A 27,612-nucleotide genomic window follows, 5' to 3' on the forward strand; every position below is an offset into this window, starting at 1 on the left:
GTATTGGAATTTTGTGCAAACCAGAATAAAATTAAAAGATATTTGCATGGTGAATAATGTAGCCATATGCTCACCTACAGTAAGCCAGGCTACTTAAAAGAGAACTAGAAAAATGAGGCCAATTCTTGTATCCCTGTTATTTTCTTTGTGATGTTGGTGGGTGGGGAAGGGGCAATGAAGTAATAATAACTGTTCTGAGTAAGTCTTTGCAGATTTGCATGATTGTGTACCACTTTCTCCATCCTCTCTATAGCCCCACCCCTATTATTGTCTTTATCTTGTCAATCACTGCTCTGGCCCCTCTGACTGTGTTCAGCATTGGCTTATAAATGAATGAATGAATGAATGAATGAATGAATGAATGAATGAATGAATGAATGAATGAATGAATGAATGAATTTAAAAGCATTAATTAAGTATTTTCCATGTGCCAAGCCCTATGTTAAGTGCTAGGAATACAAATACAAGAAAAAAGAGAGTCCCTGCCCTTAAAAGCCTTACTTACTTAATTACACCAAAGGGAATGGCAGCTATGAAGGGTCACCTTGGTCAGGAAAATTACAGGCCTGGCAGAGAGGCCAGAGAGCAGTAATTGGCATACCAGTTAAGAAACAATGGCAGAGTTAGGGTCCTGGCCCCACAACTGGAGAGAAGCTTTAGTAACAAGGCACTTGGATAAGAGGTAGTGGAAAAGGTGGTGGAGAGGAGCAATAGTAAAGCAAAACATTGTTGGAACTTTCTTGAGTCACTGGCCCAAGAGAAGTGATCACAAAACAGAACATTAGGGCCCCAAAGCAGAGTTTTCTCCAAGACATAGTCTCTGATATAGGCAGCAAAACATGAGTGGAGGACAGGGTCAGAGAGGAGGGAGTGAAGGTGATCTCATGTCTATTCTCTGTTTTTTGTTAGGGTCCTCCTGGCCCAGCTGGCCCCGAAGGAAGACAAGGAGAAAAAGGAGCCAAGGTAACTTGCATCTTACCCAGACTATTCTGCATAATACCCAAGAGAGAGCTGTTTGAAGGGTCGAGGGGTGGGGTACGGAGGTGATGAAAGAAAAAAAAAACTACATTTAACTTCCTAACCCAGTTCAATAAAAAACAGTGAAGCAAGCTTTGGGCATTGGCTTCAAAGGAAATTGCATTTTTTTTCCAACCTTAGAGATAGTTAACACATGCCAAAAGAATGTTAATGATTTTGGGTCTTCCCTTGGGGTGATTCCTTATAGCATGTGTTTATGTTTAAGTGTCTGCCTGCCAAGCTGCATATGTTTGTCTCCCATCATCATGGCCCTCAGGGCTCTATAGGAAACTAGCAACCTAACTCTGTGGGGTCAGAGCCCTAACTGTGAAAAGACCTGAATCCACAAAGATTTAGGGGCAACCTTGAGATATCTGGATGTGCATGACCTGGGTCAAGGCACTTCACATCTTGGGTCTCTGTTTCCTCATCAATAAAATAAGGGGGACTAGGGGAAACTAAACCATTTCATTCAGCTTTAAATCTGTGATCCTTTCCAATGGGAAGTTCTTCAAGCAGTGACTTTTGCGTACATGGGGAATAGCATGGGTATCTAAGTTGCATTTCACAAAATATTTTCTCTCTCCTATTTTCCCCACAGGGAGAAGCTGGCTTGGAAGGCCCACCTGGAAAGACTGGTCCAATTGGTCCCCAAGGTGCACCAGGCAAGCCTGGTCCTGATGGCCTTCGTGGGATTCCTGGCCCTGTGGTAAATGTCTTATGGACTAAAGGGCAGCCTTGTTTGAGTATTGGTGGCCAATTCCCAGTCTAAGCAAGCTAGAATGAGGGCTTTCTGTGGGGATGTTAAGTCATACTTTTTAGCAAAGTAGGCTGGAGAATCTTGGGGAATGAGAGGAGAAGCATGATTATAATAGAAAGGGCCATTGTGCTTGAGTCTTATGCAGAATGTATGTATTTTTCAGGGAGAACAAGGTCTACCAGGATCACCTGGCCCAGATGGTCCCCCTGGTCCCATGGTAAGTACCATCCATTACTCTGAGCATTTCCTAATGTATAAACTTAGTGTTAAATACTTGCATTTTGTTTTACTATCATAGGAAATAAAAATCAGATGAGCCATTGTTGATCGGTGCTAAAATATGATTCTTCTTTTTTTGTACTCTTTCAGGGTCCCCCAGGCCTCCCAGGTCTGAAAGGAGATTCGGGGCCCAAAGGTGAAAAGGTATGATGTCTGTTACAACAAGCCTGATCTCTGAGTTTCTCTTTTAGATAATACCATCTTTCCCGTCTATTGTCTGCTTCTGGCTGGCAAGGAAGCACGTTTCCAATTCAATCAGCAGCGTATCTTTACTGTGTGTGTTATGAGGTGCTCAGCCAGAGAACTTTGAGGCTCTATAACTTCATTGGTGTGGATTCTCATAGACATAAGGTCACCTTCATGCCACAGACAGAGACAATAATAACTAGAATTTATATAGCACTTTACAAATATTAACTCATTTTATGCTCACAACCTTAAAAACTGGGTGCTATCATTATCTTCCTGTTACAGATGAGAAAAAGGAAGAAAAAGGAGCCTTGGCTATGGTTATATATCTATTTATTTTTTAATTTTTTTAAACCCTTACCTTCCATCTTGGAATCAATACTGTGTGTTGGTTCCAAGGCAGAAGAGCGTTAAGGGCTAGGCAATGGGGGCTAAGTGACTTGCACAGGGTCACACAGCTAGGAAGTGTCTGAGGTCAGATTTGAACCCAGGACCTCCCATCTCTGAGCCTGACTACTGAGCTGCTCCCATTCATCTATTTAGTGACTGGGGCCAGATTAAATTCAGGTTTTCCTAACTTGAGGTCTATATTCTAGCCACTGTGCCCCCAAGCTGCCTCTGCAGTCCCTCTGAGAGTCAATAATGAGGGTCCTCAAGCACTACTGTGGTTAGATCATTACCCTGTGGTCAACTTGGAGATGAACCTCTCTGAACAAAGAGAGGCCAGTCCTCAGACAATAGAGATGTATTTTGAATAAATGAAAAATCATTTATTGTTTGCAAGGAGCAAAGCGTTTTGCTAAACGCCAAAGATACAAAATGTCAGGCAATGCCAACTCTCGAGGAACTCAACAAAAAAATCTAATCAAGGGATACAATGCACAGGAGTGATCTCAGGTGCAGTCCGATGGAGAGGTCCCATGCTCTTTAGTTTCTTCTTGAGTGTCATCTCCACTGATAAAACAGAATCCACTTCTGAAGTTGAACTACTTGATGGACTTGGGCTTCGAGAACTTTCTGCATCTTTAGTAACTGTACTTGCTGAGGGGGATGAGGCCAAAGCACACAAAGTTACCAAGTTATATCTATACAAATTTTGGTTGCCTGACCTATGGAGGCAGGGGAGGCTGAAAGTAGGATGGCAGAGGATGTAGGGGAGATCCACTGTCCCCAAGGTGCTTCAAATTCTCAAGAGAGCCACAAGGGAGGTAGGAATCATAGGCTCCTCATAGATAGAATTTACCAGAAAACTTTCCTGATTAAAATGGGCCTCCCCAAATTTCCTAGACTTTACTTCCCTAAAGGATCCTAATGCCTATGTGCTTCCTTGCTCTAAGACTAAATATGTTTCATATCTTATACTTCCAGATGTACCTTCTTCCTCTCTCCTCCTTGAAAGCATGTTTTTAGTCACTTGTGAAATAGGCACATTAATCTCTTTCTTTTACTGCAGGGTCATCCAGGTTTGATTGGTCTCATTGGGCCTCCTGGTGAACAGGGTGAAAAAGGGGACCGAGGTCTTCCTGGACCTCAGGGTTCATCAGGTCCTAAAGGAGAACAGGTAGGTGATTTAGGGCCCATTTTTCTGTAAGTTGTGTAGGCTTCTCAAAATAACCAAGCAAACTAAAGCTCTTAAATTTTAGCAGTTTAGAATTAGGAGAGATCCTTAGTCATCACTGAATAGATAATGCTTGGGAAAGTTCTTCCAAATACAAAGCACTCTGGCAACGATGGTGAAGAGATTATTATCACTATAGTCACCACCACCATCATCTATTCTGAGCTCCTCATTTTATGGAAAAACATGTGGCTAGTGTCAAAGACGGAACTCAGAATAGAACTCAGCTCCCCTGAAGCCCAGTCTAAAGAGTTTTCCAAGAAAAAGAGCTAGAGACATGCATTCTGATCATTGGTATAAGGGACATTTAGAAATTCCCTTTATGAGTTCCCTATCCCAATACAAGTGGACACCTTCTCTGTAATTTATAGCCTTAGAGATTTGTCTAGAACACTGAGAAATTAAGTGACTTGCCCAGAGTCACACAGCCAGAGTGAGTCAGTAGGACTAGAACCCAGATCTTTCTGAATTTAATTTCTATCTATTGGGCTATGAATGTCATGCTGCTGCTTCTTTTCCAACTAAAAGTGGTCTTTAATTGTAAACGTGGTTTTTACATTTCCCTGTGTTATGGCCCAAGTGCCAAGATGTGTGTAAAATATTCTGAGGATGACATATGATCCCCTAGTAAAATAGACACATCCATGTCTCCAAGGAAATGAGAGCATCTGTTGGGAGACTAATTCAAGAACTGACCACTCAATAGTCATAATAAGAAGAGTGATAATCATTGGCATTTATAGAACGCTTTAGCATTTGCCAAGTGCTGCATATACATTATCTTGTTGGAAGCCTCACAATAACCTAGTCAGGTTGGTATACAATTTAAAGAATGTCAGTGAGCAGCAGACTTGGGGAAATGATGGTTAGTGGCCCTTAAAATGATGGTGGGGAGGTAAGCAGACTAAAATCCCATTTCCATGTAGGCTGCCTATCTGAAGAGAGTGGATTTTAATATCCCTTTATTTCCTTTTCCTTTTTAGGGTATAACTGGTCCTTCTGGTCCCCTTGGTCCCCCTGGACCTCCTGGCTTACCAGTGAGTATCTGAAAGGGTGAATTAGCTGTAATTCCACTCTGTTGGCTTAGGGCAAGGACAAAGATTGAATGAGAGGGAAATGGGAGACATCAATGGATTTTGCCTTCCATGGTTTGCTTGAGTGATGTAGCCAGGATTGGTGTTTGTGAGCTGGAGAGAGAGGGTTGGAGTGACCATGGAACTTCTTAGAATTTCACTGACAGCATCATTGAAGTCTGAGAGGTTGACAAGATCTTGTAGAATTTCATTGAGTGAAGTAAGGCTGATGGGCTATTGAGGAGAACTGTTTACAGGCATAGATAGAGATACCCCTCTGTATTCTTGGAACCATTATGATGCCTACCCCACAGGGCCAATCCTTGGAAAAACAACAAAATGGATGAAACTCCTCTTTATACTCTTTCCCTCCTAGGGTTATACCTGACCATGCTGACCAGCAGCACCCTAATGCTGTCCCTGGCAAGCACCAAGCTCTTACCTCTATTATGCTCTACTCAATCCCTTTGACAACCACTGAGATTCCCTTCCCTTGACATTATTCCCTTAGCTGCCAGGGATAAATCTAGCTAGTTTGATCATATAAGCTCTGACTTCATTCTCTTGGGAGAGTGTGCCAGAAGACACTTACAGGCAGTCTGGTTGCATTTTCATAATTCTGGTGATTACTTCCTCACCTCTTTTAGTTAACCCCTCACTGATTCTAATGGTGGGAATTTTGATTCCTGCAGGAAAGCGGGTAAAGGATATATGTTAGGGTCCAACAGAGTATTTTGGCATCTTCAGATCACCTCTCCCCTTCGTACAGTTGGGTTGGCTTAACCTCATCCTCATATAACATATTCATTCATCAATACACATTTTCCTATTTTGTTTTTTACCAATTGCATATAACAAAAAGAATTTTTAAATATTTAAAATAAAAGGCAGGAGTAAATGTGAGGTGAGGACACAGTATAAGGTAAAGACAAGGTTATCGAATTTAATGACCTTTAAAAATACATATTGGATCACAGATGCTGTTTGACTCAGATGATATGTTTATTACTTTTGCTGAACTTCTTCCTCCTGGCCCTTTTATTCTTTGTTACAAGGAAAGGTTTGTTGGCCAAGGGAGAAAGGGAAGGGAGATTTTTGGAAATGCAGGTGATATAAAAATGAAAGGTATCTACTACATACAGAATTTATATCTGGAGGAGAAAGGAACATGAGCTAGAGAAATAAGTTACTGTCTTGGCCCTAACTTATTGTTCTTTATCTTCAGGGTCCTCCTGGTCCCAAAGGTGCTAAAGGCTCATCGGTAAGTGCTGCATTTACCAAAATCCATGGGTATAATTTCCCAGGATCTCAGAGTTGGATGAAAGCTCAGAGATCATTGAACACAACCTAAGAATCCTCCCTATAATATCCCTGACAAGTGGTCTCTGCTTAATGAAGATCCATTTCTCCTACTTCTCTCTGAGGCCAAACAGAAAAAAATCTAATTCTATCTCTATATGACAGTCTTGAAGATAGTTATCTTGTGCTCTAAAATCTACTCTTCTACAGGCAAAACATCCTTAATTCATTCACTTTTTTCCCTTTTACCTGGTCTATAGACTCTCCACCATCATGTGTGGTGCCCAGTCTTTGGGCTTTAAATAGTCAGGGAGTCCAATTGTTTGCCTTGGAAGTTTGGAGGGAACTTTCTATCTCTGTGAGAAAAAAAATTAGATGGAACAGGTCCCTGTTTTAGCTATCTCTAATTTTTTGTTTCTTAGCTCTGAGGTAGGGAAAAATTGGGGGAGAGGAAGGAGGATACCTGTGGTGGAGCCTTGAATTTTTTATGCCTTCCAGCCGACCTTGCCTTGCTATAGAATTCCTGTTGAGGATGTCTGCCTCTTGACACATCTACGTCAGGTCTGACTCAGCACTTCAGGCAACTCTCTTGGATTGTAGGATAGATTCTGATCTGCAATGGCAGAGTTAGTTTCCTCACTTGACAGGGAAGGTTAGGTCAAGAAAAAGGAAAGCAAAGCAAAAGAAAAGCAAAGAGAAAAGAGTAAGAAAAGGAGAGAGGAAAAGAAAAAAAGAACAGGTAAGAGGAGAGGGAAAGAAAGAATAAGAGAGGGAGAAAGAGTTAGAAAGAAAAGAGTAAGATAGAAGGAAAGAAAGAGTAAGAAAGAAACAAACAAGAAAATTCAGTAACTTGATCATTTGGGTTCAACTGGGTCAGGTCCAGTGGTTCATCTCTAACCCAGCACTGTCTTTGTGGTGAAAGGGTGTGGTTGCCCTCTGACTTTAACCTCATAGGAGTGTGTCCAAAGAAAGGTGGCTGGAGTATGGGAAAGGTTTCTGACCTATATCATATAAAGATCCATTGAAGAAACTGGGCCCATTTAACCTAAGGAAGAGATGACTCCACTGGGGCATGATCACTGTCTTCAATGATGCAAAAGGCTGTCATATAAGTAGGGATTCAACTTCTACCGTGTGGCTTCAGAGGGAAGAACTAGAAGCAATGGGTAAAAGATGCAAAATGGCAATTTTGGGCTGGATGTCAAGAAAAGTTCCCTAACCATCAAGGCTGCCCAAAAATGGAATTAACTGCCTCAAGAGATACTAGGTTTTCCCTTCTTGGAGATATTCAAGGCAGACAGAACACCTTTTGTCAGGCATTTTATAATAGGGATTCCTTTTGTGTATGTTTGGATTAAATAGCTCCTGGGGTCCCTTCCACCTCTCCAATTCTGTGCCTCTGGGCAGATACTTTAAGTTGGCATATAGCATGGGCTGGGTGTGCTGCCACACTCAGCCTACACTCAGCCTGCATGCTGGTAAGCGCATACTCAAGTATTTCTAAATTTTCCTGAAAGCTCATCGTGAAATTCTCATTACTCTAAACCCAGTATGAACAAATATTTCAAAATTAGTCGTCTCTGGACTTTATATATTATTCCTATCTATTTGAAAAAGTGTTTGCTAGTTTTCCCTAAATTTTGTTCTCTTAAGACCCTAGGGCATGGACATGGGCATGGGCATGGGAGGTCTACATCTGATATCATGGATGTGTTAAATCTGCATTCTCTCTTTCAATACCTCTTTTTTGTTTATTTTTATAAACCTCATCCATGTCAATTCTCAGGTTTTTGTCTTTATTTTTAACCCTTGCCTTCTGTCTTAGAATCAATACTATATATTACTTGTAAGGCAGAAGAACAGCAAATGCCAGGCAATGGGAGTTATGACTTGCACAGAATCACACAACTAGGAAGAATCTGAGGTTAGATCTGAACCCAGGACCTCCAGTCTCCATTAGCTTTTATCTTTGAAGGTCTCCACTGAGGGCCTTTCTAATCTTCAATTACTGAGAAGACTAGAGATATTCATGTGAAAAACTGTATTTTATTCCAGATTGCTAATGCTTTCCACTGGTCACACACATATTCACTTTTCTCTTCTCCACCAGGGTCCAACAGGTCCCAAAGGAGAGGCTGGTCATCCAGGGCCTCCTGGTCCACCCGTAAGTAGTCTTTGAAGATTTTAAGAGCCATATTGGAATTCTCAGTAACTCAAAATGACATTATAGTCACAGCAGTATCTCCCTGGAAAATTCCAAATCATAGAAAGAGGAGCTCAAGGGAGGAAACTAGATAAAATTTAATATTATAGTAGAAGATGACCTTTATGCTTAGGCACTTGTATAAGGAAGTGAAATGTTGGAAAATTCCCTCTTGAGTTAAAGAAGATGTTCCTTGAATATTATTCCCAGTCTTGATTTTAGATATATGTATGTAAACATCTAGAAAATTAATTACTTCTGGGGGTCAAAAGTATAGATTAGGTGTTCTCTGGGTACATACTCCTGTGCAATTGTGGGTGATATAAAAATGTAGATTACATAGTTTTGTTCTCCAGTTATTCACAGCCCAGCTAGGGAGACAAGACTCATACATGAAACAATTAGCTATACAAGGCAGCATGCAATCAAGTGTAAAATTATATGGTCCAGGCTCTTGAGTGCTATAGAAATTCAGAGAAGGGAAATGTAATTTAAGAGTATTTCAGGCTGAAGGAATTAGGAAGAACTTGAGCTGAACCTTGAATAGAATAAAGATGTTAGATTAGTAGAAAGAACTAGAGAGGACATTTCTAGATTGAGAGAACAAGTGAACAAGGAATAAAGTCAGGAACATATTGGGGATGAGGAGGAAATGGACTAGAAGAGCTAAGGGCCATGAGGGGACTCTAAAATGAATATATAGGAAGCCCCTTCCAGCTCTAAATCCCTGATTCCAGAATAGAACCATGTATTGGAAGGTTTGAATGGCAAGCTTAAACTTATTCCAGAAAATTGTTTAAAAAAAAAACAATGGCATGATAAAAAGGGATCTAAAGGAGATTTTGTATTAATGTGTTTATCCAATTGAGTAAGTATATATTAACCTCTTACTACTTACAAGGCATCGTAGGTTCTGAAAATATAAAAAAAAAACAAAAACAAAAAAAAATCCAGTTCTTGACATCAAGAAGCCTAAATTCCACTTAGGGTACAATATGAAGACAGATAAGTGTATGCATGATAAATTGAGGGAAAAGGAGAGAGAGGAACAGGATCAGGAAAGGCTTCCCATAGGAGAAATCTATTGGGAATTCTTCTATTGGACTGTAAGCTCCATGAGGGCAAGGACTGTATCCCATTCAGCTTTGTACCTCTCCCACAGCCCAACACAATGCATTAAACTTAGTAGGTCCCTAATAGATGTTTGTTAAAATAAAAGATTCACTGTATATAGAATATATTCAAATAAGGATGGAAAACCTGGAGAGTTAGTCTGTTAGTCTAATGTAGCAGCTGTGAGCTTAATGAGAGCCTAGGCTAAGGTAGAGTTGTAGAAAAGAAAGTCAGGAGTGAGTTGTGGCAAAGGACAAATCCACTGCCCTATAATATGCACATGCATCATTCCAGCTGGGCTTGCATACTTGAAACTGTTTCTGAATTGGTTATGGTTTGCTGATTTTGCTGATTTGCTTTGACTTCTTCCATATCACAGGGTCCTCCAGGTGAAGTCATTCAGCCATTGCCCATTCAGGCTTCTAGGACCCGACGGAACATTGATGCCAGCCAATTACTTGATGATGGCAATGGTGAGAACTACATGGATTATGCTGATGGCATGGAAGAGATATTTGGCTCACTCAACTCTTTGAAACTGGAAATTGAACAGATGAAGCATCCTTTGGGTACTCAGCACAATCCTGCTCGTACTTGCAAGGACTTGCAACTCTGTCACCCTGACTTCCCTGATGGTAAGTGTTAGGATTGGGGGTAGAGGTTGGGGAGGGTAGCTACATGGCACAATGAAGAGAACACTGGCCTTGGAATCAGGAAGACCTAGATTTGAATTTTGCCGCTAGTACTAACTGTATGACTCCAGGGAAGTTATTTAATCTTTGTTTGCCTCAGTTTCCTCACATGTAGAATGGGAATAATAATAGTACCTTCCTCCTAGGGTTATTGTAAGAGTAAAATGAGATAATATATGTAAAGTGCTTTGCAAACCTTAAAGCACTATATAAATGTTAGTTATTATTGTTATTAGGGGAGCCATGAAACTAGAGATGCCCAACTCAACATAATTTGTAAACCTATTAGATTTTTTTTAATCCATGAGGAAGTCAAGTACCATGCTTATATTAGAAAAATAAATCATCTCAAGCATCTCATTTCCTGTTTAAGGAAGCTCGATGGGGGTGTTGGATTTAAAAAAAAATGCAATGCTCTTGACTTTAGACTACACTTTAAAACACTTTTACATTTTAAAAAATAAATTATTTTAATGGAATTTGAAGCCAAGCATGTAAGTAAATTATCCTCTGCATTAACTGTCCACTCCATCTCATTCATTATAACTTGCCCTGGGTGTGTCAAAGGTCCAGCTGGTTCCATAGAATTACTCTATAGATTTCCTTTATGAGTTTAGTAGAAAAAAATTAAAAGATGCTTGAATTATTGTCCCAATCAAACAGCTTAAAAATTGATTTGAAATGGGACATTCATATCCAAGGAGAAAGAAATATTCCAAGAATTAATTAAATTTTCTGAACCCTGCCTGATTTGCTTTTTCCCTCTGAAATCCAGGTGAATATTGGGTTGACCCTAATCAAGGATGCTCCAGGGATTCTTTCAAAGTTTACTGCAATTTCACAGCTGGTGGAGAAACTTGCATCTTCCCTGATAAGAAATCAGAAGGAGTAAGTGTTGGTATAATTTATTTTCTTCTGAAAATGGTTTTGTTTTTCCCAGTGTGGATATTTTGCAGCTAGTAAGTTCAGTGGGATGACCTCAGTTGTAAAATTACTCTGATTTACAAATGAAAATCAGCAAATGATCTATTTCTTCCTGATTATTTCAGAATCAAGAAAACTGACTTCCTAAAGTTTAATTTAAGGAATTTAAAATAGAAAATCAGAGTAAACAAGTAGGATGAAACATCACTTCCTGGAAATTTTAGGGAAAGGAATAATATGATGAACTGGGTTTTCTGGTCAATTAATATTTAAGTAGAATTACTCTTTTATGTTCAACCATTCCTAAAAATATTCCTGAAAATTCCTGGGTCCCTTTTCCTACCTTAGCTAGTTCAGTCTGGCAAACAACCAGGGATAATTGCTGGAGGAGTTTTCAGGGCTTTAACTATCATTAGTCTAAACATTAGGGATGACATAAAGGGCATCCAGATCAGAAGTAAAAAATATGGGAGACTGAACTGAATGGTAAATAACCACAGGGACCTCTGCTGGAAGCTCCTTCTTGGACTCTAATAATCCATTTGGTTTTTCATGAGTTGCATCTTTCTCTTGCAAGTTCAATGCCAAAAAAATTCCTGGTTAATTAGTTGCTGAAGTCAATTGGATTCTGATTCGTTTTATGTCAGTTTCATTTTCCTTGTCACCATTGGGATCTTATTTTCTTCAAAGCCTCTCTCCTCTGTTGGATTGGGATTTAGCCACTTTATGAACATTTCTTTTATAGCTCATCCTTTTTAGGTTAGATAGTTTTGGGAAGGAATGTGTGTGTATATGTGTGTGAAAATCTATGAGCACATTTCTTTTATAGCTCATTATCTTTAGTTTCAACAATTTTGAGAAGAATGCAAAGGCTGTTGCTGATATTACAGTATACTGCCATCACTCTCAATTCACTTTTATTTTTAGTGTGCACTCATTTTTTGACTGTCTTGGCATAGAGAAGCACCAAATCCTCACCTGAAAATGGTTTTTTGAAGGCAGTATGGATATGGAAAATGTTCCTAGCTAATTCCATCAAATCCTTGACAGGAGCACGAAATTTTAGAGTTGCAAAGGACTTTGAAGTCATCCAGTTTACCTTATACTTAAACATCCCAAATAATTGGCCATCTAGTCACAGCTTAAAGACCTCCTGGCAGCCTATTCACTGATGAAGCACTTTAAATTTTAGGAAGTTTTTCTTTATATGGAGCATTAATCTTCCTCTTGACATCTTCTGCCCTATTCTCCTTCTTCTGCCATTGGTGGGTCACAGAGAATAACTAATACCTCTACTCTTTGTTAGCCTCTCAAAGATTTGAACTCAAGTACAGAGGGAGATGTAAGTTTTCCTGGGTGTGCCCAGTAAGTGATACTTGTGTTTTTCTGCCTAATGTTGCATTTTATCTTGTTATGGCCCACATAGAAAGAATTAATCTTTGGTTACACCTTGACTGCTTCATTCCAGAAATTAAAAGTGAAGGAATTTATAAAATGCCTACTGACTTCAGAGAATTATTGATTATTTTTAATATGTTTATTTATCCTTAGGTTATAATAAGACATTGGCCATACTTAATAAGAGAAATAGTTCTTAATTTATTCCAGTTTTTAAAAAATATATCCTTCTGGTATTTATTCTGGAGCATAAAGATTAATGTCAGAAAGAAGCGTAGTTTTCATTTTTTTATGACTGTGTACATACCTCCTGTGGGGGGAGAGCAGACGGGTAACTGTATTTTATAGGTGGGTAATTTTTGTTCTTAATTGCACAGCTGATTCAATTTGTGTCCCAGCAAGGTAATGAAAAGACGTATTTGTTGACACTTCTCCAACCTTTCTCCCTCCAAAAAATCTTGCATGGGAAGCAGGCTAAGAGAGACCAAGAGAAAGGAAGATGTCAGTATTTCCTAATCATAAGACTTTTCAAGTGGAGTTGGAAATATTTCTTCATTAAAAGGGCAAAATATGTACTAAGCTAAGTCTCAGGCTCTCAGTAATGCCAAGCTCAGCCATATGAACACAGCATTATCCATAGTAGTCCAGGCAATGTGACCAGTATGGAATAAAAAAAATGGAAATTTAAAAAAACTTACAAAAATGTTGGAGAATTTTTCACTGTTGCCCTCACCAGGAACAAAGACATCAGAGCTGAAATAGTCTTGAATGAAAACTGGACAATGGATCAATACTAGGCCTTAATAGAGCCCGAAGAGGCCTGAGAAATCATCTCTTTCAATCCCCCCATTTCACAGATGAGGGAACTGAGATTCACAAAAGTGATTTGCTCAGGGTTACTCAGTAAGCAAATGACAAAGCCAGAAATAAAACACAAACCTCCAGAATTCTTGGCCAAGCCTCTATTATTCCTGTAATGATATTAATTTCCATAGATCTCAAAAGAAAATCTAATTCATTACATTATAGTTAACTGCCCACATATTTTGCAAGATTCATTTTGGCACATAGATATATGTGTATACATGCAAAAATATACACACGTGTAGAGACCTATGTGAATACACATATAAATACACATAGTATATATGGATGCATATATAGACACAAGTGCCTATATGTGTATATAAAGTCTATATCCATATTATATGTTCACATGGGTATATGTAAATATATGTGTGAATATATTGCATATATACATGTGTACATATATACATCTACATTATTTATACATACCATGTATTACATACCCACCCAAATGCCAGCTTTTAAAATTACATCCTTAAGAGCTTCAACTGTTGAGGAATAAGCCCTAGCATGAGGGAATGATGTTTAAACTCAGGTTCTCCTCCTGGGCCACAGTCTTCCCTCCCTCTAAATCATTTTGGAAATAGAGTATGTTATAGCCCACACTTGGGTCATAAGGATCAGGAAAGCTCTGATTAGGCTATAATGTCAGCTCAGAGGATTTGTGGATCTCAGGTTCAAATCTCCCCTGATTTGAAATTTCTAGACTGTGAGAGTCTGTGATTCGAGTGGCAAGATTCATGCGGCAAACACCAAACGAGAAGTCGCACAACCTGCCCTCTCTGGTTCCAGGTTCTGTGAGCCTGGCCCAATTCCAAGAATTAAATTAACTTAGCAAAGATCTTGTTATTTTCAGCTTCCTCTGGTTGCCAGTTATTCATCCTGAATAGCCTCACTGTGGGTAAATTAGAATGAAAGGTTTCTCGTAAGCACAAAGATTTCCTAGTAAAGTAATGCTTTCCATTTCTGGCCCAGCTCTCCCTGAGGGCCCCAGAGTATTTTCCTGTCTTTTTGTGGGGAGAGGATCATTTTGGGGAAAAGGAGGAGAGCCAATGAATTCATATTGACAGAATCTATGAAAAGTCCTTTAGCCATAAAGGAAAAGTGACTGGTCTCATTCTCATAGAAATAGATTTATAAAGACAAGCTCAGTCTCTCAGAGTCCAACGTTAGCACTACTGCACTGATCAATATTGTGTTCATATCAGGAAAGTATAATACAATGGAAAGCATACTGACTTGGAGTCAGAGGCCATAGCATCGCATCTCACCTCAGACACTTACTTCTCTTGTGACTTTGGGCAACTCATTCATACTCCCTAGGTCTCAGTTTCCTAATCTGTAAAACGAGAAAGGATGAATTGAGATATCTCTGAGGTCTCTTCTAGCTCTATGTTTATGATCCCATGATCCAAGATGGGAATACAAGTTGGAGAGGAGAGGAGGAGGACAGGAAATATCCATTTACAGTGCTAACATAAAATGTAAGAGAAGTGATTGAATATGAGATTACAGGCTTTTCTAGGATAGGAAACCATCACCCTAGGGATGGATGTCTTAAAGGCATTCTTCTCTGAGAGAAGGCAAATTATCTTTAAAGCAGATTATCTAAGTTTAACTTTTGATTTTAGGAGGTTTTAAAAACAAAGATGAGGAAGGTCAGAGACCTTAAGGGAGGCAGAAAAGGGACACGTTTCAGTGGGACCCCCATGCTTCCCCTTAAAGACTTCCTTTCTTTGCTGTTTTCTTAGTATGTTCTTCAAATTTTAGATTCAGAGGCCCTGCTAGGTCAGGGGAATGAGAGTTTGAATTATTGACACTTAATGTAATACAAGCTGGAGCTTGTTTCTGAACACAGATCCCCTCATGAATCATCCCTAGATGCCAGTCTGAAGAGAGGAGGCCCCTCTCTTCCCTTCCACCCACTGCTCTTTGCAGAGGAATTGTAAAGGACTGATCTAGCTGTTTCATTCTATTAGCATTCTGGATTTTCCATTTCCAACTTTAGTGCCAGTCAGTCAATCAGTCAACAAGAATGTATTAATAATGTATTATGTGTCAGTCACAGTGCTCAGTTCTGGAGATACAAAGACAAAGAATGAAATAGACCTCTCAGATGTCACCAATGACCCATGTCCTGCTTCTCAGGAGGGAAGATATTCTTAGAATTTCTAGATCCAATGATCCCTTTGGCAGGACCACTCTACCTCTTGAAGCAACAATAAAATTCCCAAATAAATACATGGAAGATATGAACTGATAGTTTTTAAAAGAAAATCCAAGTTACCAACAAAGAAATGAAAAGAGAATGCTCTAAGTCACTAATAATTAGAGAAAAGTGAATTAAAGCAGCTCTGGCATTCTGCCTCTGACATATCAAATTGGTAAAAATGACAAAAAAGGAGAATGATAAATGTTGGAAGAGATATAGAAAGAAATATATATATATATATATATATATACTATTGATGGAGCTATGAATTGGTTAGCCATTCTGTGAAGCAATTTGAAACTCTGCTCCCAAAGTTACTAAACTCTGCATAACCTTTGTCCTAGTGATACTTACATAAGCCTGCCCTCCCAACAAGATCAAAGAAAAATGATGACGGACCCATATGTTGAAAATATTTATAGCAGTTCTTTCCTTAGTAGCAAAGAATTGGAAGCTTAAGATGGTGCCTGTGGATTAAGGAATAGCTGAGCAAATTAGGGTATATGAATTTAAGGCTATAAAAATAGCAAAAGGTTTCAGTGAAACTTGGGGAGTCTTGTATGAAACTGATAGAATGGAATAAGGAAAACCAGGAGAACAATTTTTACTATAACATCAAAATTTTCAACGATAACAATTACAACAAAACATTTGAAAGATTTTAGAGCTCTGATCAATGCAATGTCCAACCACAGTTCCATCTACCTCCAGAGAGAGACAGACAGACAGACAGAGCCAGAGAGAGAGAAAAACCGAGAGAGATGAGAGGCTCAAGATGCAGAATGAAGCATATGTTTTTAGACATGACCAGTGTGGGAATTTATTTTGCTTATAAAGGGTTTTTTGGTTGTTTTTCAATGAGAGTGGAGGTATTTTTACAGTGATACAGAACTAAAGAAAGGTCAGAAGGAGTCATTGACTAGCAAGAAGACAGCTTTGAAAGTCACATATTGAATGTATTATATACCAGAAAAAAAAAAGCAAGCTGTGCTTAATCCATAGTGACTAAGAGCACTAGACTTGGAATCTGGAAAACCTGATTTCAAATTCCACCTCAGACTTTTGCTGTGTAATCCTGGGCAAGCCTGTTTCCTCATTTATAAAGTGGAGATAAAAATAGCATTAGCACCTACCATACAAGATTGACATGAGGATCAAATGATATCATATATGTATTGTGATTTGTAATAATAGGTGTATATATAAATGATCACTATTTTTATCATCATTATCTGCATCTTTATATTTTACAGTGAATATGGAAATGCACATTTTAGGTGTTTGTTAAGTTTAGAATAAAAACAAATTAAAACATTTCAAGAAGGAAAACAAACTATTCAAATACATTAATGGTCAAACCAAAAAGCAAAAATTATAACTACCCCCACTTGAATTAAAAGGAAGAGTTATGCTGCTTTTGGTGGGGACCTACTGAGATGGTACATGTTGTTTTCTTAAATATCTTACGCGGCTTTAAAGGGTCTGAGAACAAAAGCAGGTCTTTGTGTCCTTTTCTCAATAGTAATAGTGGGTCAGACCAGGACATGGAACACCATTGAAAAACTTCGCACATCTACAGAGATGTGCCAGGTGTAGAGAAATACCATAATAGCAAACAGCTTACTTGCAGAGCAACCAGGCCTTAAATAATCCAAGCAGATAGATATTTTTGACCATTTCCCTAGCAGAAGGGTTGTTAAATATGGGTAAGGCAGAGACTATTATAAAGGGAACTTGAGAAGGGAGCACATTAACACCCAGCAGTGAGCGCTGATAGGGGAAGCATTGAAGACTTTAGTGGATTTTATTCAAGAGCCCTTGAATCAGGGATAGACCCTCCACACCCCTAGCAAAGCTTCTGCTCCCTCCTACTGGTGCTGGCCAATGTACTCACTTTGCCTCCTCATTGTCCAAGACAACTATTGCAGGTCTATCCTTCCTGGTACTCTGTGTTCCCTTATGGAAATTTACCCCTTCTGGGTGCTATTCCTCCCCACTTGAGGCTACTCTGAGTAAGTAGTCATGTTGGAAAACCTCTAATGAATTCTAAGTAAGGCATTAATGATTGATAATGGGCTAATGAGTAGCCCTCTTAGTGGTATTTTCATTTATCTTAAGCCAAAGGAATAGCAGCATCTAATTTCGTCTAAATTCTATCTAGAATTAAGATTATGGGGTGTAAGAAAAGCAGATATCTGAAAGCAGGGATAGAGTCTTTCAGCTGTCACTGAAATAATTTTTGCAGTAAGGTATAATATGGAAGACACCATGAATGGAAACAGTCAATAAACATTTATTAAGTATATATGTCCTGGCCACTGTTTGAAGTACTGAGATACAAATAAAAAAGAAAGACAGGCCCTGCCCTCACAGAATTTACAGTCTAATGTGGGAAAACAACACACACAAAAAAAAGCTCAGAACAGAGAAGGGAATTATGGTGGAGTCCAGTCCAAGTAATGTAGCTGAAGAGAAATGAAGACTTGACTTGTCTGTGAGCCCTCTTTAAATGGAGGTTGGGGGGGGGGGGCAGCTGGGTAGCTCAGTGGATGGAGAGCCAGGCCTAAAGATGGGTAATCCTAGGTTCAAATCTGGCCTCAGACACTTCCCAGCTGTGTGACCCTGGGCAAGTCACTTGACCCCCATTGCCTAACCATTACCACTCTTCTGCCTTGGAACCAATACACAGTATTGACTCCAAGATGGAAGGTAAGGGTTTTAAATCAATCAATCAATAAATAGAGGTTTGGGGAGGAATTCTTTGCTCCACTCTGTAGCTCTCTAGTCAGAGAAGCAGGGAGACCAAGGGGACTAAAGAGATGTGAAGACCAAATCTAATGCATTCTTTTTTTTTTAATTTGTAAAATTTTATTTAATTAATTAATTTATAATATTTTTCCATGGTTACAAGATTCATGTTCTTTCCCTTCCCTCCCTCCAACCCCCTCCCATAGCCGACGCACAATTCCACTGGGTTTTACATGTGTCACTGATCACGACCTATTTCCATATTATTGATATTTACACTAGGGTCATCGCTTAGAGTCTACATCCCCAATCATATCCCATCAACCCATGTGATCAAGCAGGTCCTAATGCATTCTTGAAGGAGAATATTTGGTCAAAAAACAACAACTTTGAGGATGTTGATGTAAAGAAAGTTGGACAATTTTTCACTGAGGCAGGAGAATTAACTCTTGTGTTCTCTGTTTCTCTCCCTTTCCATCTCCCCTGCTATGTGTTTAGGCCAGAATTACTTCTTGGCCCAAGGAAAACCCAGGCTCCTGGTTCAGTGAATTCAAGCGTGGTAAACTGGTAAGGAAGCCCCTCATCTCTTTGCAGTTTTGGCTTTAAACCCCAAACCATCTCGTATTTTACAGAATAAAATGGCCCGTTGGCCCAAAGAGCAGCCTTCTACCTGGTATAGTCAGTACAAGCGAGGTTCTATGGTAAGTGGCTAACCTCGGCAGGGCCCCCTTGGCCCGTGCCTGCTTTGGACATGGCCAAACTCACGACACTCTGCATGTTGGACTAATAACCATGTTGGGCACTTGCTGTTACAGGTTTGGCCAAACTTCTTCACATTTGGGTCGAACTCTGAGAAAAGATGCCACACTCCTTCCTCCCTTTCTGCAGCCCCCACCCCACCCCTGTACCCACACCCAAGCCACTCCAGTCTAAAGTTAATTCAGGACTAGGAGTGGGAGGCAGGTTTTAAATTTAGTCTCATCAGAACTCAGCGAGTCCAGAGTGGCAGCTGGGAGTGGGCACTGTTCAGGAGTGGGACTCGGCATCTGCCAAAGTACAGGGGCTCTCCAGCAGCCTGGGAATCAAGCATAAACATTTGGTGGGAGGATTTCATTCTGGCCAGTGCCAGCCTAGGACCAGAATGAAATTCATCCAAGACCTCTAGAAATGTTGGGAGCCTTCTGACAGAACTCCCCTCTCACCTTCCCAGCCTATTTCTATGCCCAGGCGTCTTTATTGTTCTTCCTGGAGTTCTCATTGACTCTGAAGCTTTCAAACAGTAATGGAGAGGACTGGGCTTATCTCTATATACATAGAGTAAAGTATCTGGATGTACTGGCTACGGAAATATGTAAGAAACATGGATTCCAGCAAATGAGTTTTTACTCAGTTTTGAGGAATCGGAACAGACAAAAACCCAACCTGATTCAAGCAGAATGTAGATCATTGTGTGGACAGCTTAGTCCTGGTAGAGACTCCCTATGCCTTGCAGAGCTGGATCCAGGTCTGCTTTTGAGACTCAGATTGGCACGTCCCTTTCGTTTGTATGGCAGAAAGCCATGGAATCCTAGACACTGCCACTCACATGGGTCCTTTTCCTCTCTTTGCCTCCCATTGGCAATGTAGAAATAGAAAAAGTTTCTAGAATAGAGAAAGGTCAAGAAGTGATGTCCACAGCCTAAACCTTTCTCCTTCTGGTCCCTTCCTCAGACCTTCCACTCCACCCTGAGAGCTACTTTAAGGAGCTGCTTTCTTATCCAGGAATCCAAGCTATGGAGATCAGCAAATTCCACCCCCAAAAGACACTATAGGTACCTGTGGCCCCTGGTCCCCATCCCTCTCCTCCTGAGTGTACACAACTGATCCTCATAATTAGTTCTGCAGAATTCCATGGGAACCATGTGCTGTCCCCTCCCCCAAATATTTCCAAGAGCCTTGGCTTTTAGCCAGCATTTTAATCTATCAGCTCTTGATGGATTATCTCTCATTTCTTAAGCTTCAAGCACCTCGTTGGCTAATTATTAATATTCCATACTCTGTTTCTTGCCCCCCCCCGCCCAAAACAAACAAAACCCCAGCCATGTCAGCCCTTTCCCCATCCCCTTCAGGACTTGTTTTCTCCTCTGCCACAATATAAGAGGCTTTTTGTTATTTTATTTTTGTGACCTTGCACTGCAGACTTGTTCTGTCTTCATTCTCTCCTGCTTTCTTTCTGATCTTTCTCTCCTTTGCACCCTCCTCTGAAAACAGCCATCAAAACACAGAAGGATCTGGAAATGAATTATCACTCGATAAAGAATAGTAGCTTGAGAGGAGGTGTCATTTGTTTCAGGTGAGACGGGGATGAGAGGACAGTGAGGTGGATGGATGAGTGAAGGTAAAACTCTGTGGGAAGTTAAATCCCTACAGATCCAGGGATGACAAGCTCCCTTTCTGCAATCCACAAAGGGGATCATGCATCCAGGCACAATTTATTCCACTTGTAGAGATGCTTACAATCTGCAATATAGCTATGAAAGGGAGTGAACCAGCAGACCTATATGAGGGAAGTTTCCCCAACATCCAAGTTCTTGCAGATTGTAGAATAATCTATGCTGCCCACCAATACCCTTTCTTTATAGAAATCTATTAAAGGAAAGGAGAGTGGGCTATTTAGTATCCAAAGGTTACCCAAAAAACTATTCTTGTACCTTTTGTTTTGGTAACAGACAATTGACCAAGCTCAAAAGTTCAAAGGAAAATACCTACTGTTCTTATTGTGTTTTCAAATCATTATTTCTCACCCTCTCCTCAGCATCTGCAGATGCCTGAATGAATATTCAGTGAGGGCCGCTCCTTGTGGGATGTTATAGTTTATCTTTGCTGTCATAGACATAAATAGGTGGAACTAAAATTGCCTGGGGACTTCTGTTCCCCATCCTGGGCAAAGGACCTCATTCCAGTGAGCAGTATGGTAGCCCTCACACACAGAGATGTAACCTAGAAAGGAAGGTAATATCTCGTGAAAATTCTATTCTGTTGGCAGGCTGCCTCTAAAGAGGTAGCTTCTTTTTTCAGATCCTTCTGTCCCCAACTGAGTTTCCTCTGATCTCTTCCCTCTGGCATGCATTCTTTCTCATAGTCAGTCATATTTCCCTCTCAGAAGGACAACCCAGCCGGATCCTGATCTCTGGTTTGTATACTATTCTTTTATTTATATATTTCTGAAACTTGATTTGTCTAGACGCCTTTGGGCCCATGATGTCAGACAGGTACAACTGAACACCTGCTTTGTTTTCAAATTAAGGGAAGGAACAGCAGAATTGCTCTCTAAGGAAAAGATTCCTAGCGATGGAATCTGCATCCCCCACCTAGACTGTTTGTGGGGTCACAAAATTCTCCCCTAAATCTCACTATTTCCATAAAAAAAACCTACTCAAATAAAAATTAGTTTTAGTTTACCTTGAATTTTAAAATTGGCTAATTGTAAGATGGAGAAATACCATGAAATTAAATGATAAAGGGTACTAACATCTCCCCCAAAAAGTCAATAAAATTAATAAAGAGATATTCGTATGTTTTGTGGTCTGAAACACAATCACCCCATGCTAGAGTTATAATGGACTTTAGGGATCATCATATTACCATTTATCTTACAGATGGATAAATGAAATAAATTGCTAAAAATCACAACCCAGAACTAGGATTTCAACCCAAGTCAACTCCAAGCCCCATGATTTGGCTTGTCCCCCCCCCACTAGATTTTACCCATTTTTATTTCATATCTAGTTTTTGTTCAGAGGGGATAAAAGACTTGGTTCCATCTGGTAGATTAGGTAACTTTGCAGTTACCTACTGGAAAAAGAAAATGTTCTCTATGCCATGGTCTCCAGAATCATTTATGTTTCCTTAGTCTTTGTTAACTACTTACATTTTGCAAAATATGTACTGTTCCTCTCCAAGAAAAAGTCCAATAGCTGAAGTTTATCTGAAAAAAAAAATGTGAGTTTTAGTAAGCTAAAAGCTCAGTATGAATCTCCAATGAGGTATGGCAGACAAAAGAGGTATTGGGATCTTAGACTTCATTACAGAAAGTTATAGTGACCAGAACTAAGAAGGTTATCCCTGGGATACCCTGGGGGGTATTATATTTAGATGTGGCAACTACATTTTAAAATGAGCTTTAATAATTTGAAAACCTTACCTTCCATCTTGGAATCAATACTACGTATTGGTTCTAAGGCAGAAGAGTGGTAACGGCTAGGCAATGGGGGTGAAGTGACTTGCCCAGGGTCACACAGCTGGGAAGTATCTGAGGCCACATGTGAAGATTTGGCTGTCAATCCACTGAGACACCTAGCTGCCCCCTGAGCATTAATAATTTGAAGAGCATCTGGAGGGGATGGAGGGGAGTAACTAAGATTGTAAAGGGCATCAAAGTCTTGCCATGTGGGGAACAATTGAAGGAACTTGCAATATTTAGCCTAAAGATGGAAAGACTTGGAGGAAAATGATAACCGTCATCAAAGGTTGTCATATAGAGGAAGGATTGCTTATTCTGCTTGGCTGTAAAGGTTATAAAACAAAGAGAAAAGGATAGGAGTTATAAAGTGGCAAATTTAGATTTAATACAAGGAAAAACTGCCTGACTATTAGGATTTCCCAACACTTTAATGGGAAACCATGGCTTTTTTCTCAATGGAGACTTTTAAGCAGAATCTGGACAGCCAGCCACTTATTAGATGTGTTATGGGGGAATTTTAGATCAGGTATGGGTTATACTAACTAGTCTCTGAAATCTCTTCTAATTTTCACATTTTGTGAATTTGCATTGGTTTCAACAACCCATCTCTATATGGCCTAAAATAATTTTTAAAAAGAAAATCTTTCAATAAATTGTATATCCCCATAAACGAGATTCTTGATAAGCCTAGTCCTTAGTTTCATTGCCAAGGAATTTAGGAATCTTTTATTAGAGCAATCTCACTGGCCTTTGCCCAGTAGGATGTTTCTTCTCTGGAACCATGCCTCTCCCTGTGATCATCAAGACTCGGTGTCTTGCCATGGCTCCATCCTAGGAATGAAGCAGCTCCGAATTCAATCAACAGAATCACAGCCTAACTTTGGCTATCTTTCACTCCATTTAAAGATTCCAACCCAATGAGAAAATTAGAAATCTTACCATGAATTAGTTATGATCTGAATTGACCAGTTCTTAAAAAGGCAGCTCAGTTTCCACCTTTCTGACCCAGCTCAGCTCCCACCTCCTCCATTAAAACTACCCTGAATATTTGAGGTAGAACTCCTCTCTCCTTCCTATGAACATTGTAGCCCAGGAGAAAGATCCCTGGTCCTGAAGTCAGAGAGCCTAAGTTTCACATTCTATCACTAACATTTATTTACTCTCTATGTGACCTCTTGGGCAAGTCACATAACTTTTGTGAGACTCTTTCTCCTCATCAGTACAATGAAGGCATTGCAAATGGCCTCTCGGTCCCCTTCAATCTCTGTTTATGATCCTGTGAACATCCCTGCACCTCAAACAACTATCTAAGACTTAAATACAAAGTTATATTGACAGATTAACAACTGCCTGGGTGGAGGACATTCCTTCACCTATAAAATCACAACTCCTTGACATGGTAATGGGGTGCCATTTGGCACTGGTACCTGCCTTATTTCATGATATCTCTTCATGTATATTCATATTTAATATCTATTTAAATTACAAGCTCCTTCAGTATCTCAGATTTCCTTGTATTCTCTTCTCCAGTGTTCAGAATGGAGCACCAAATATGGGAGCCATTAGTAAATAGTCTTTGATTGATGAGTTGATTAAATGACAACTACCTTTCATTAGAAAGTTACTTCACCCATCCATTGCTAATTGAGCCACAGAGGATGGAATATTCTCGAACCATTGTTCCATGACTCCTTAGGGAAAGCTTAGAGGCTTTTTTGGTTTGTTGGGGTTTTTTGTTTTGGGGTTTTTTTAATTGTCTCTCAAGGCTCTGGGATTATTTTTCCCTAAGAGATTTAATAAACCATCCCCTTTTCAATTCCAAGCAGCCCAGCTGTAGCTATAGATGGGGGAAAATATGCATCCATCTGTGAAGAATGGAATGACAGGCCAGAGTCTGTCTACTGGAGATATTTTTCCTTGATACAGATGGGGTTATAAAGATTGAACAGGAGTATCCATGTATATTCAAAAGGAGAGTGAGATCTCCAGATGCCTCCACTCTTTGGTTCCCCCAACAGTGTCCTTTTTATGTGCCAAAAAGGACCAAGGCCCACATGCTACTCTTCAAATGGGGCTCCAGCATATTCAACCAAGCTCTGTGGGCAGTGACACATTGAAACAGGGCATCTTCTCATGTTTTGAATTGAATTTTGGTTTCTTTTCATTTTCCAGTGTCATGGATAAAGCAGTTCTCTTTATTAAACTAAGGGCATGTGATCATCAATTTTTACTAGTTCATCTACCATTTAATGATCTTAAAAGCTGTTTAAAAATAAGAAGCCTCAGGTTACCTTGACCCTTCTGGGGCTCTTTCCAGTCCTGTTACTGGAGTGGGTTTAAGGGATCCACATTCACTTTGCTCTGGGCCTAAGACCTATTTAGAAAGGCTAAATCTGTGACAAAACAAAGGAAAGACAATTTAATAGACATACATTTGATATTGGTCATTATTCAGGGACATACTTCTGTTGTTCCCTTCCCTTTAGTTTGAATGATGGAGACTTGGGATTATTGATGGCCCAGTAAATAAAACCCTGAGCTACCAGTGTTTCATGTGCCCTGCTATCTCTCCTGTCTTCCAACATGGAAATACAGCCTCCTGAATGTTAGATGGCATCCCTAATAAGACATATGCCTATTCTGGGATATCGCCAGACTTTGCTATCCATCCTAGCTAGGGTGAGACATAATTTGCTGATATCAGATAGGAGATTATTTTTGCCAAAATCTGCCCCTGAAACAAAATATGCTTCACCCCTATCCTTAAGGGTGGATGACTCGTTAGTGAAGCTGTAAGTCTTGGGTAAATGTGACAGAATTGTTCTCCAGAGTCCTCATCCTGGTTGTTCTGAGCCAAGTTTTCAGAACTGCCTGTTCCTTGTATGACCCAGACAATTAGGACAAGCTTTGATTTAAAGGGAAAAAAAGCTATTATTATATGAGGATTCCTATGCTAGGGACTATGAAAAGTACAGGAGAAAGATAAGTATGACCTCTAGAAAAGATAAATGAAACCTAAAAGTCTACTTTTGAAATCTTATCATCTCATGGGGGAAATGAGAACCACATATATGAAACAACCTAAAAACAGGGCAAGATAGGTATTCTTAAGTGTCAAGTTACAGACATCAATTACTTAGAAATCCATACAGAGAAGAGATGGCATTCTGAAGCATTAGTGAGATTTCAGCTGTCCTTGAGCTTTGGGTATTCAGTCTAGCCATCAAGACGAGAGAAATCATTCATTCATTGGACAACATTTGGTAAAATTTACCAAGCACCTACTATTGCACAGAACACTATGTTTGTTCCTGAATGAGATACAAAGTTTTGATAAAGACAGGGTCCTTGCCCTTGGCAGCTTCCTAATGAGGTGGATCATATGTCAACTGCAGGGCAAAAGCAGAGCAGAATGCATCCCATGACGAGATGCAATAGGCAGTTCCTTTTGAACCTGCACATTCTTAAGGGAGCTGGTTTAAAAAAAAAAAAAGTCTTGGGGATTAGCTAGATGGCTCAGTATACTGAGAGCCAGACGTAGGGAAGATCTTGTGTTCAAATTGGGCCTCAGACACTGCCTAGCTATTTAATCTGGCATAGCTCTTATCACTTTTCTGCCTTGCAACCAATATGCAGTATTGATTCTAAGACAGAAGGTGGTAAGCTTTTAAAAAAAGAATGAATGAATGAATGAATGAATGGTCTTTCAGGTGTGTTATTGTGGTTCCAAGTTGTTCAATTCTGGTTTTACCCTATAATTCAAATATTATAAAAATAGGACTGCAATTTGGAAAGCATAAAGCACTCTATATAAATGCCAGGATTTTATGGATCATTTGTTATTGTTATGTCACTGTCTAGTTTCTCCTGCCTCTCTTTGTCTCCAATACTTTAGCTTTCCTATGTGGACTCAGAGGGGAATCCAGTTGGAGTGGTACAGATGACATTCCTCAGGCTACTAAGTGCTTCAGCACGGCAGAACATCACTTACAACTGCTACCAGTCAGTCGCCTGGCAAGATGCCACCACAGGCAGCTATGACAAAGCCATTCGCTTCTTGGGCTCCAATGATGAAGAAATGTCTTATGACAACAATCCCTACATCCGAGCTCTCATGGATGGCTGTGCAGTAAGTATTTCAATAGCACCAGGTTCAACATGCTTATTTCTGGGACCAAGGTCAAGGATTCGGATAATTTAATGAACATTTGTTTTGTAAGATTAGATATGGATTGGGCCTATGATTTAATTTAGGAACTCTTGAGTAAGGAATCCCCCTCTCCTAATGCAGGTCAGTATCTTCTCTGCAAATTATAATCTTAGGAATTGTGGAGAGTGCAAATGTCAAACCCAGGCTGAACCAGATTGAAATAAAATTGACAAATATTTAACAAAATAAATAAAAATACAATAGAATACAGATAATGTCAATATGAGGCTTTTTAGGTTAAATATACAGCCTGCAGGGATCCTTGTGTATGTTTTAGTGGCCTTGTTTCTATTTGAGTCTGACCACTGACCTTTGGTACTGAGATACAATAACTTGCCCAAGATTGCACAGCTATTATGTGTGAGAGGCAGGATTTGGTTCCAGGTCTTCCAGGCTTCAAAGCCAACTGTCCATCCATTCAGTAACAATATGTCTATAGAAATAAATATGTCTATAGAGACCGAAGAGAGAAATCTAAATGTGTAATGTATATATATATATATATATATATATATATGAACACTCATCATGCATGTATACATGTCAAAAAGGGGACCAGGTTTAGAGAAATTACTCCAACCAAGATGCTAGGAAAACATCTCACATGGTGGCTTAGAGAACATATCTTCATATCTGTAGGGGAGCACATGTATTCCCCTGAGAAAAACGAAAGCAGACTTGAAATCCAGATGTACATACAAAGTTGCAAAGTTTTGATGGAAGAATAAGGGAAGGACCTTTCCTTCATACATTACTGAATCAAAATGTGCCTAAACTCTTTCCCTCCG

General features: G+C 39.7%; 1 protein-coding gene across 3 annotated transcripts in view; it reads left to right on the forward strand.

Moving 5' to 3' along the window:
- The window catches only part of COL5A1 (collagen type V alpha 1 chain), a 307,559-nt gene that overhangs the window by 270,441 nt on the left and 9,506 nt on the right, over positions 1–27,612 (forward strand). The window contains exons 54-67 of one of the 3 annotated variants that reach the window (XM_016433131.2): positions 910–963; positions 1,619–1,726; positions 1,941–1,994; positions 2,147–2,200; positions 3,699–3,806; positions 4,847–4,900; positions 6,162–6,197; positions 8,346–8,399; positions 9,931–10,186; positions 11,019–11,131; positions 19,025–19,093; positions 20,103–20,203; positions 20,643–20,724; positions 26,510–26,646. In XM_016433131.2, the coding sequence (XP_016288617.1) occupies positions 910–963; positions 1,619–1,726; positions 1,941–1,994; positions 2,147–2,200; positions 3,699–3,806; positions 4,847–4,900; positions 6,162–6,197; positions 8,346–8,399; positions 9,931–10,186; positions 11,019–11,131; positions 19,025–19,093; positions 20,103–20,203; positions 20,643–20,694 (1,113 nt within the window). In that variant the 3' untranslated portion in view covers positions 20,695–20,724; positions 26,510–26,646. Of the gene's footprint in view, positions 1–909; positions 964–1,618; positions 1,727–1,940; positions 1,995–2,146; positions 2,201–3,698; positions 3,807–4,846; positions 4,901–6,161; positions 6,198–8,345; positions 8,400–9,930; positions 10,187–11,018; positions 11,132–18,890; positions 18,960–19,024; positions 19,094–20,102; positions 20,204–20,642; positions 20,725–26,509; positions 26,744–27,612 lie in introns of those variants that run through there. The other 2 variants (XM_007475261.3, XM_007475262.3) reach the window with 2 other exon arrangements.

Source organism: Monodelphis domestica, chromosome 1, assembly GCF_027887165.1.
Source record: "Monodelphis domestica isolate mMonDom1 chromosome 1, mMonDom1.pri, whole genome shotgun sequence".
NCBI classification, from domain to species: Eukaryota; Metazoa; Chordata; class Mammalia; order Didelphimorphia; family Didelphidae; genus Monodelphis; species Monodelphis domestica.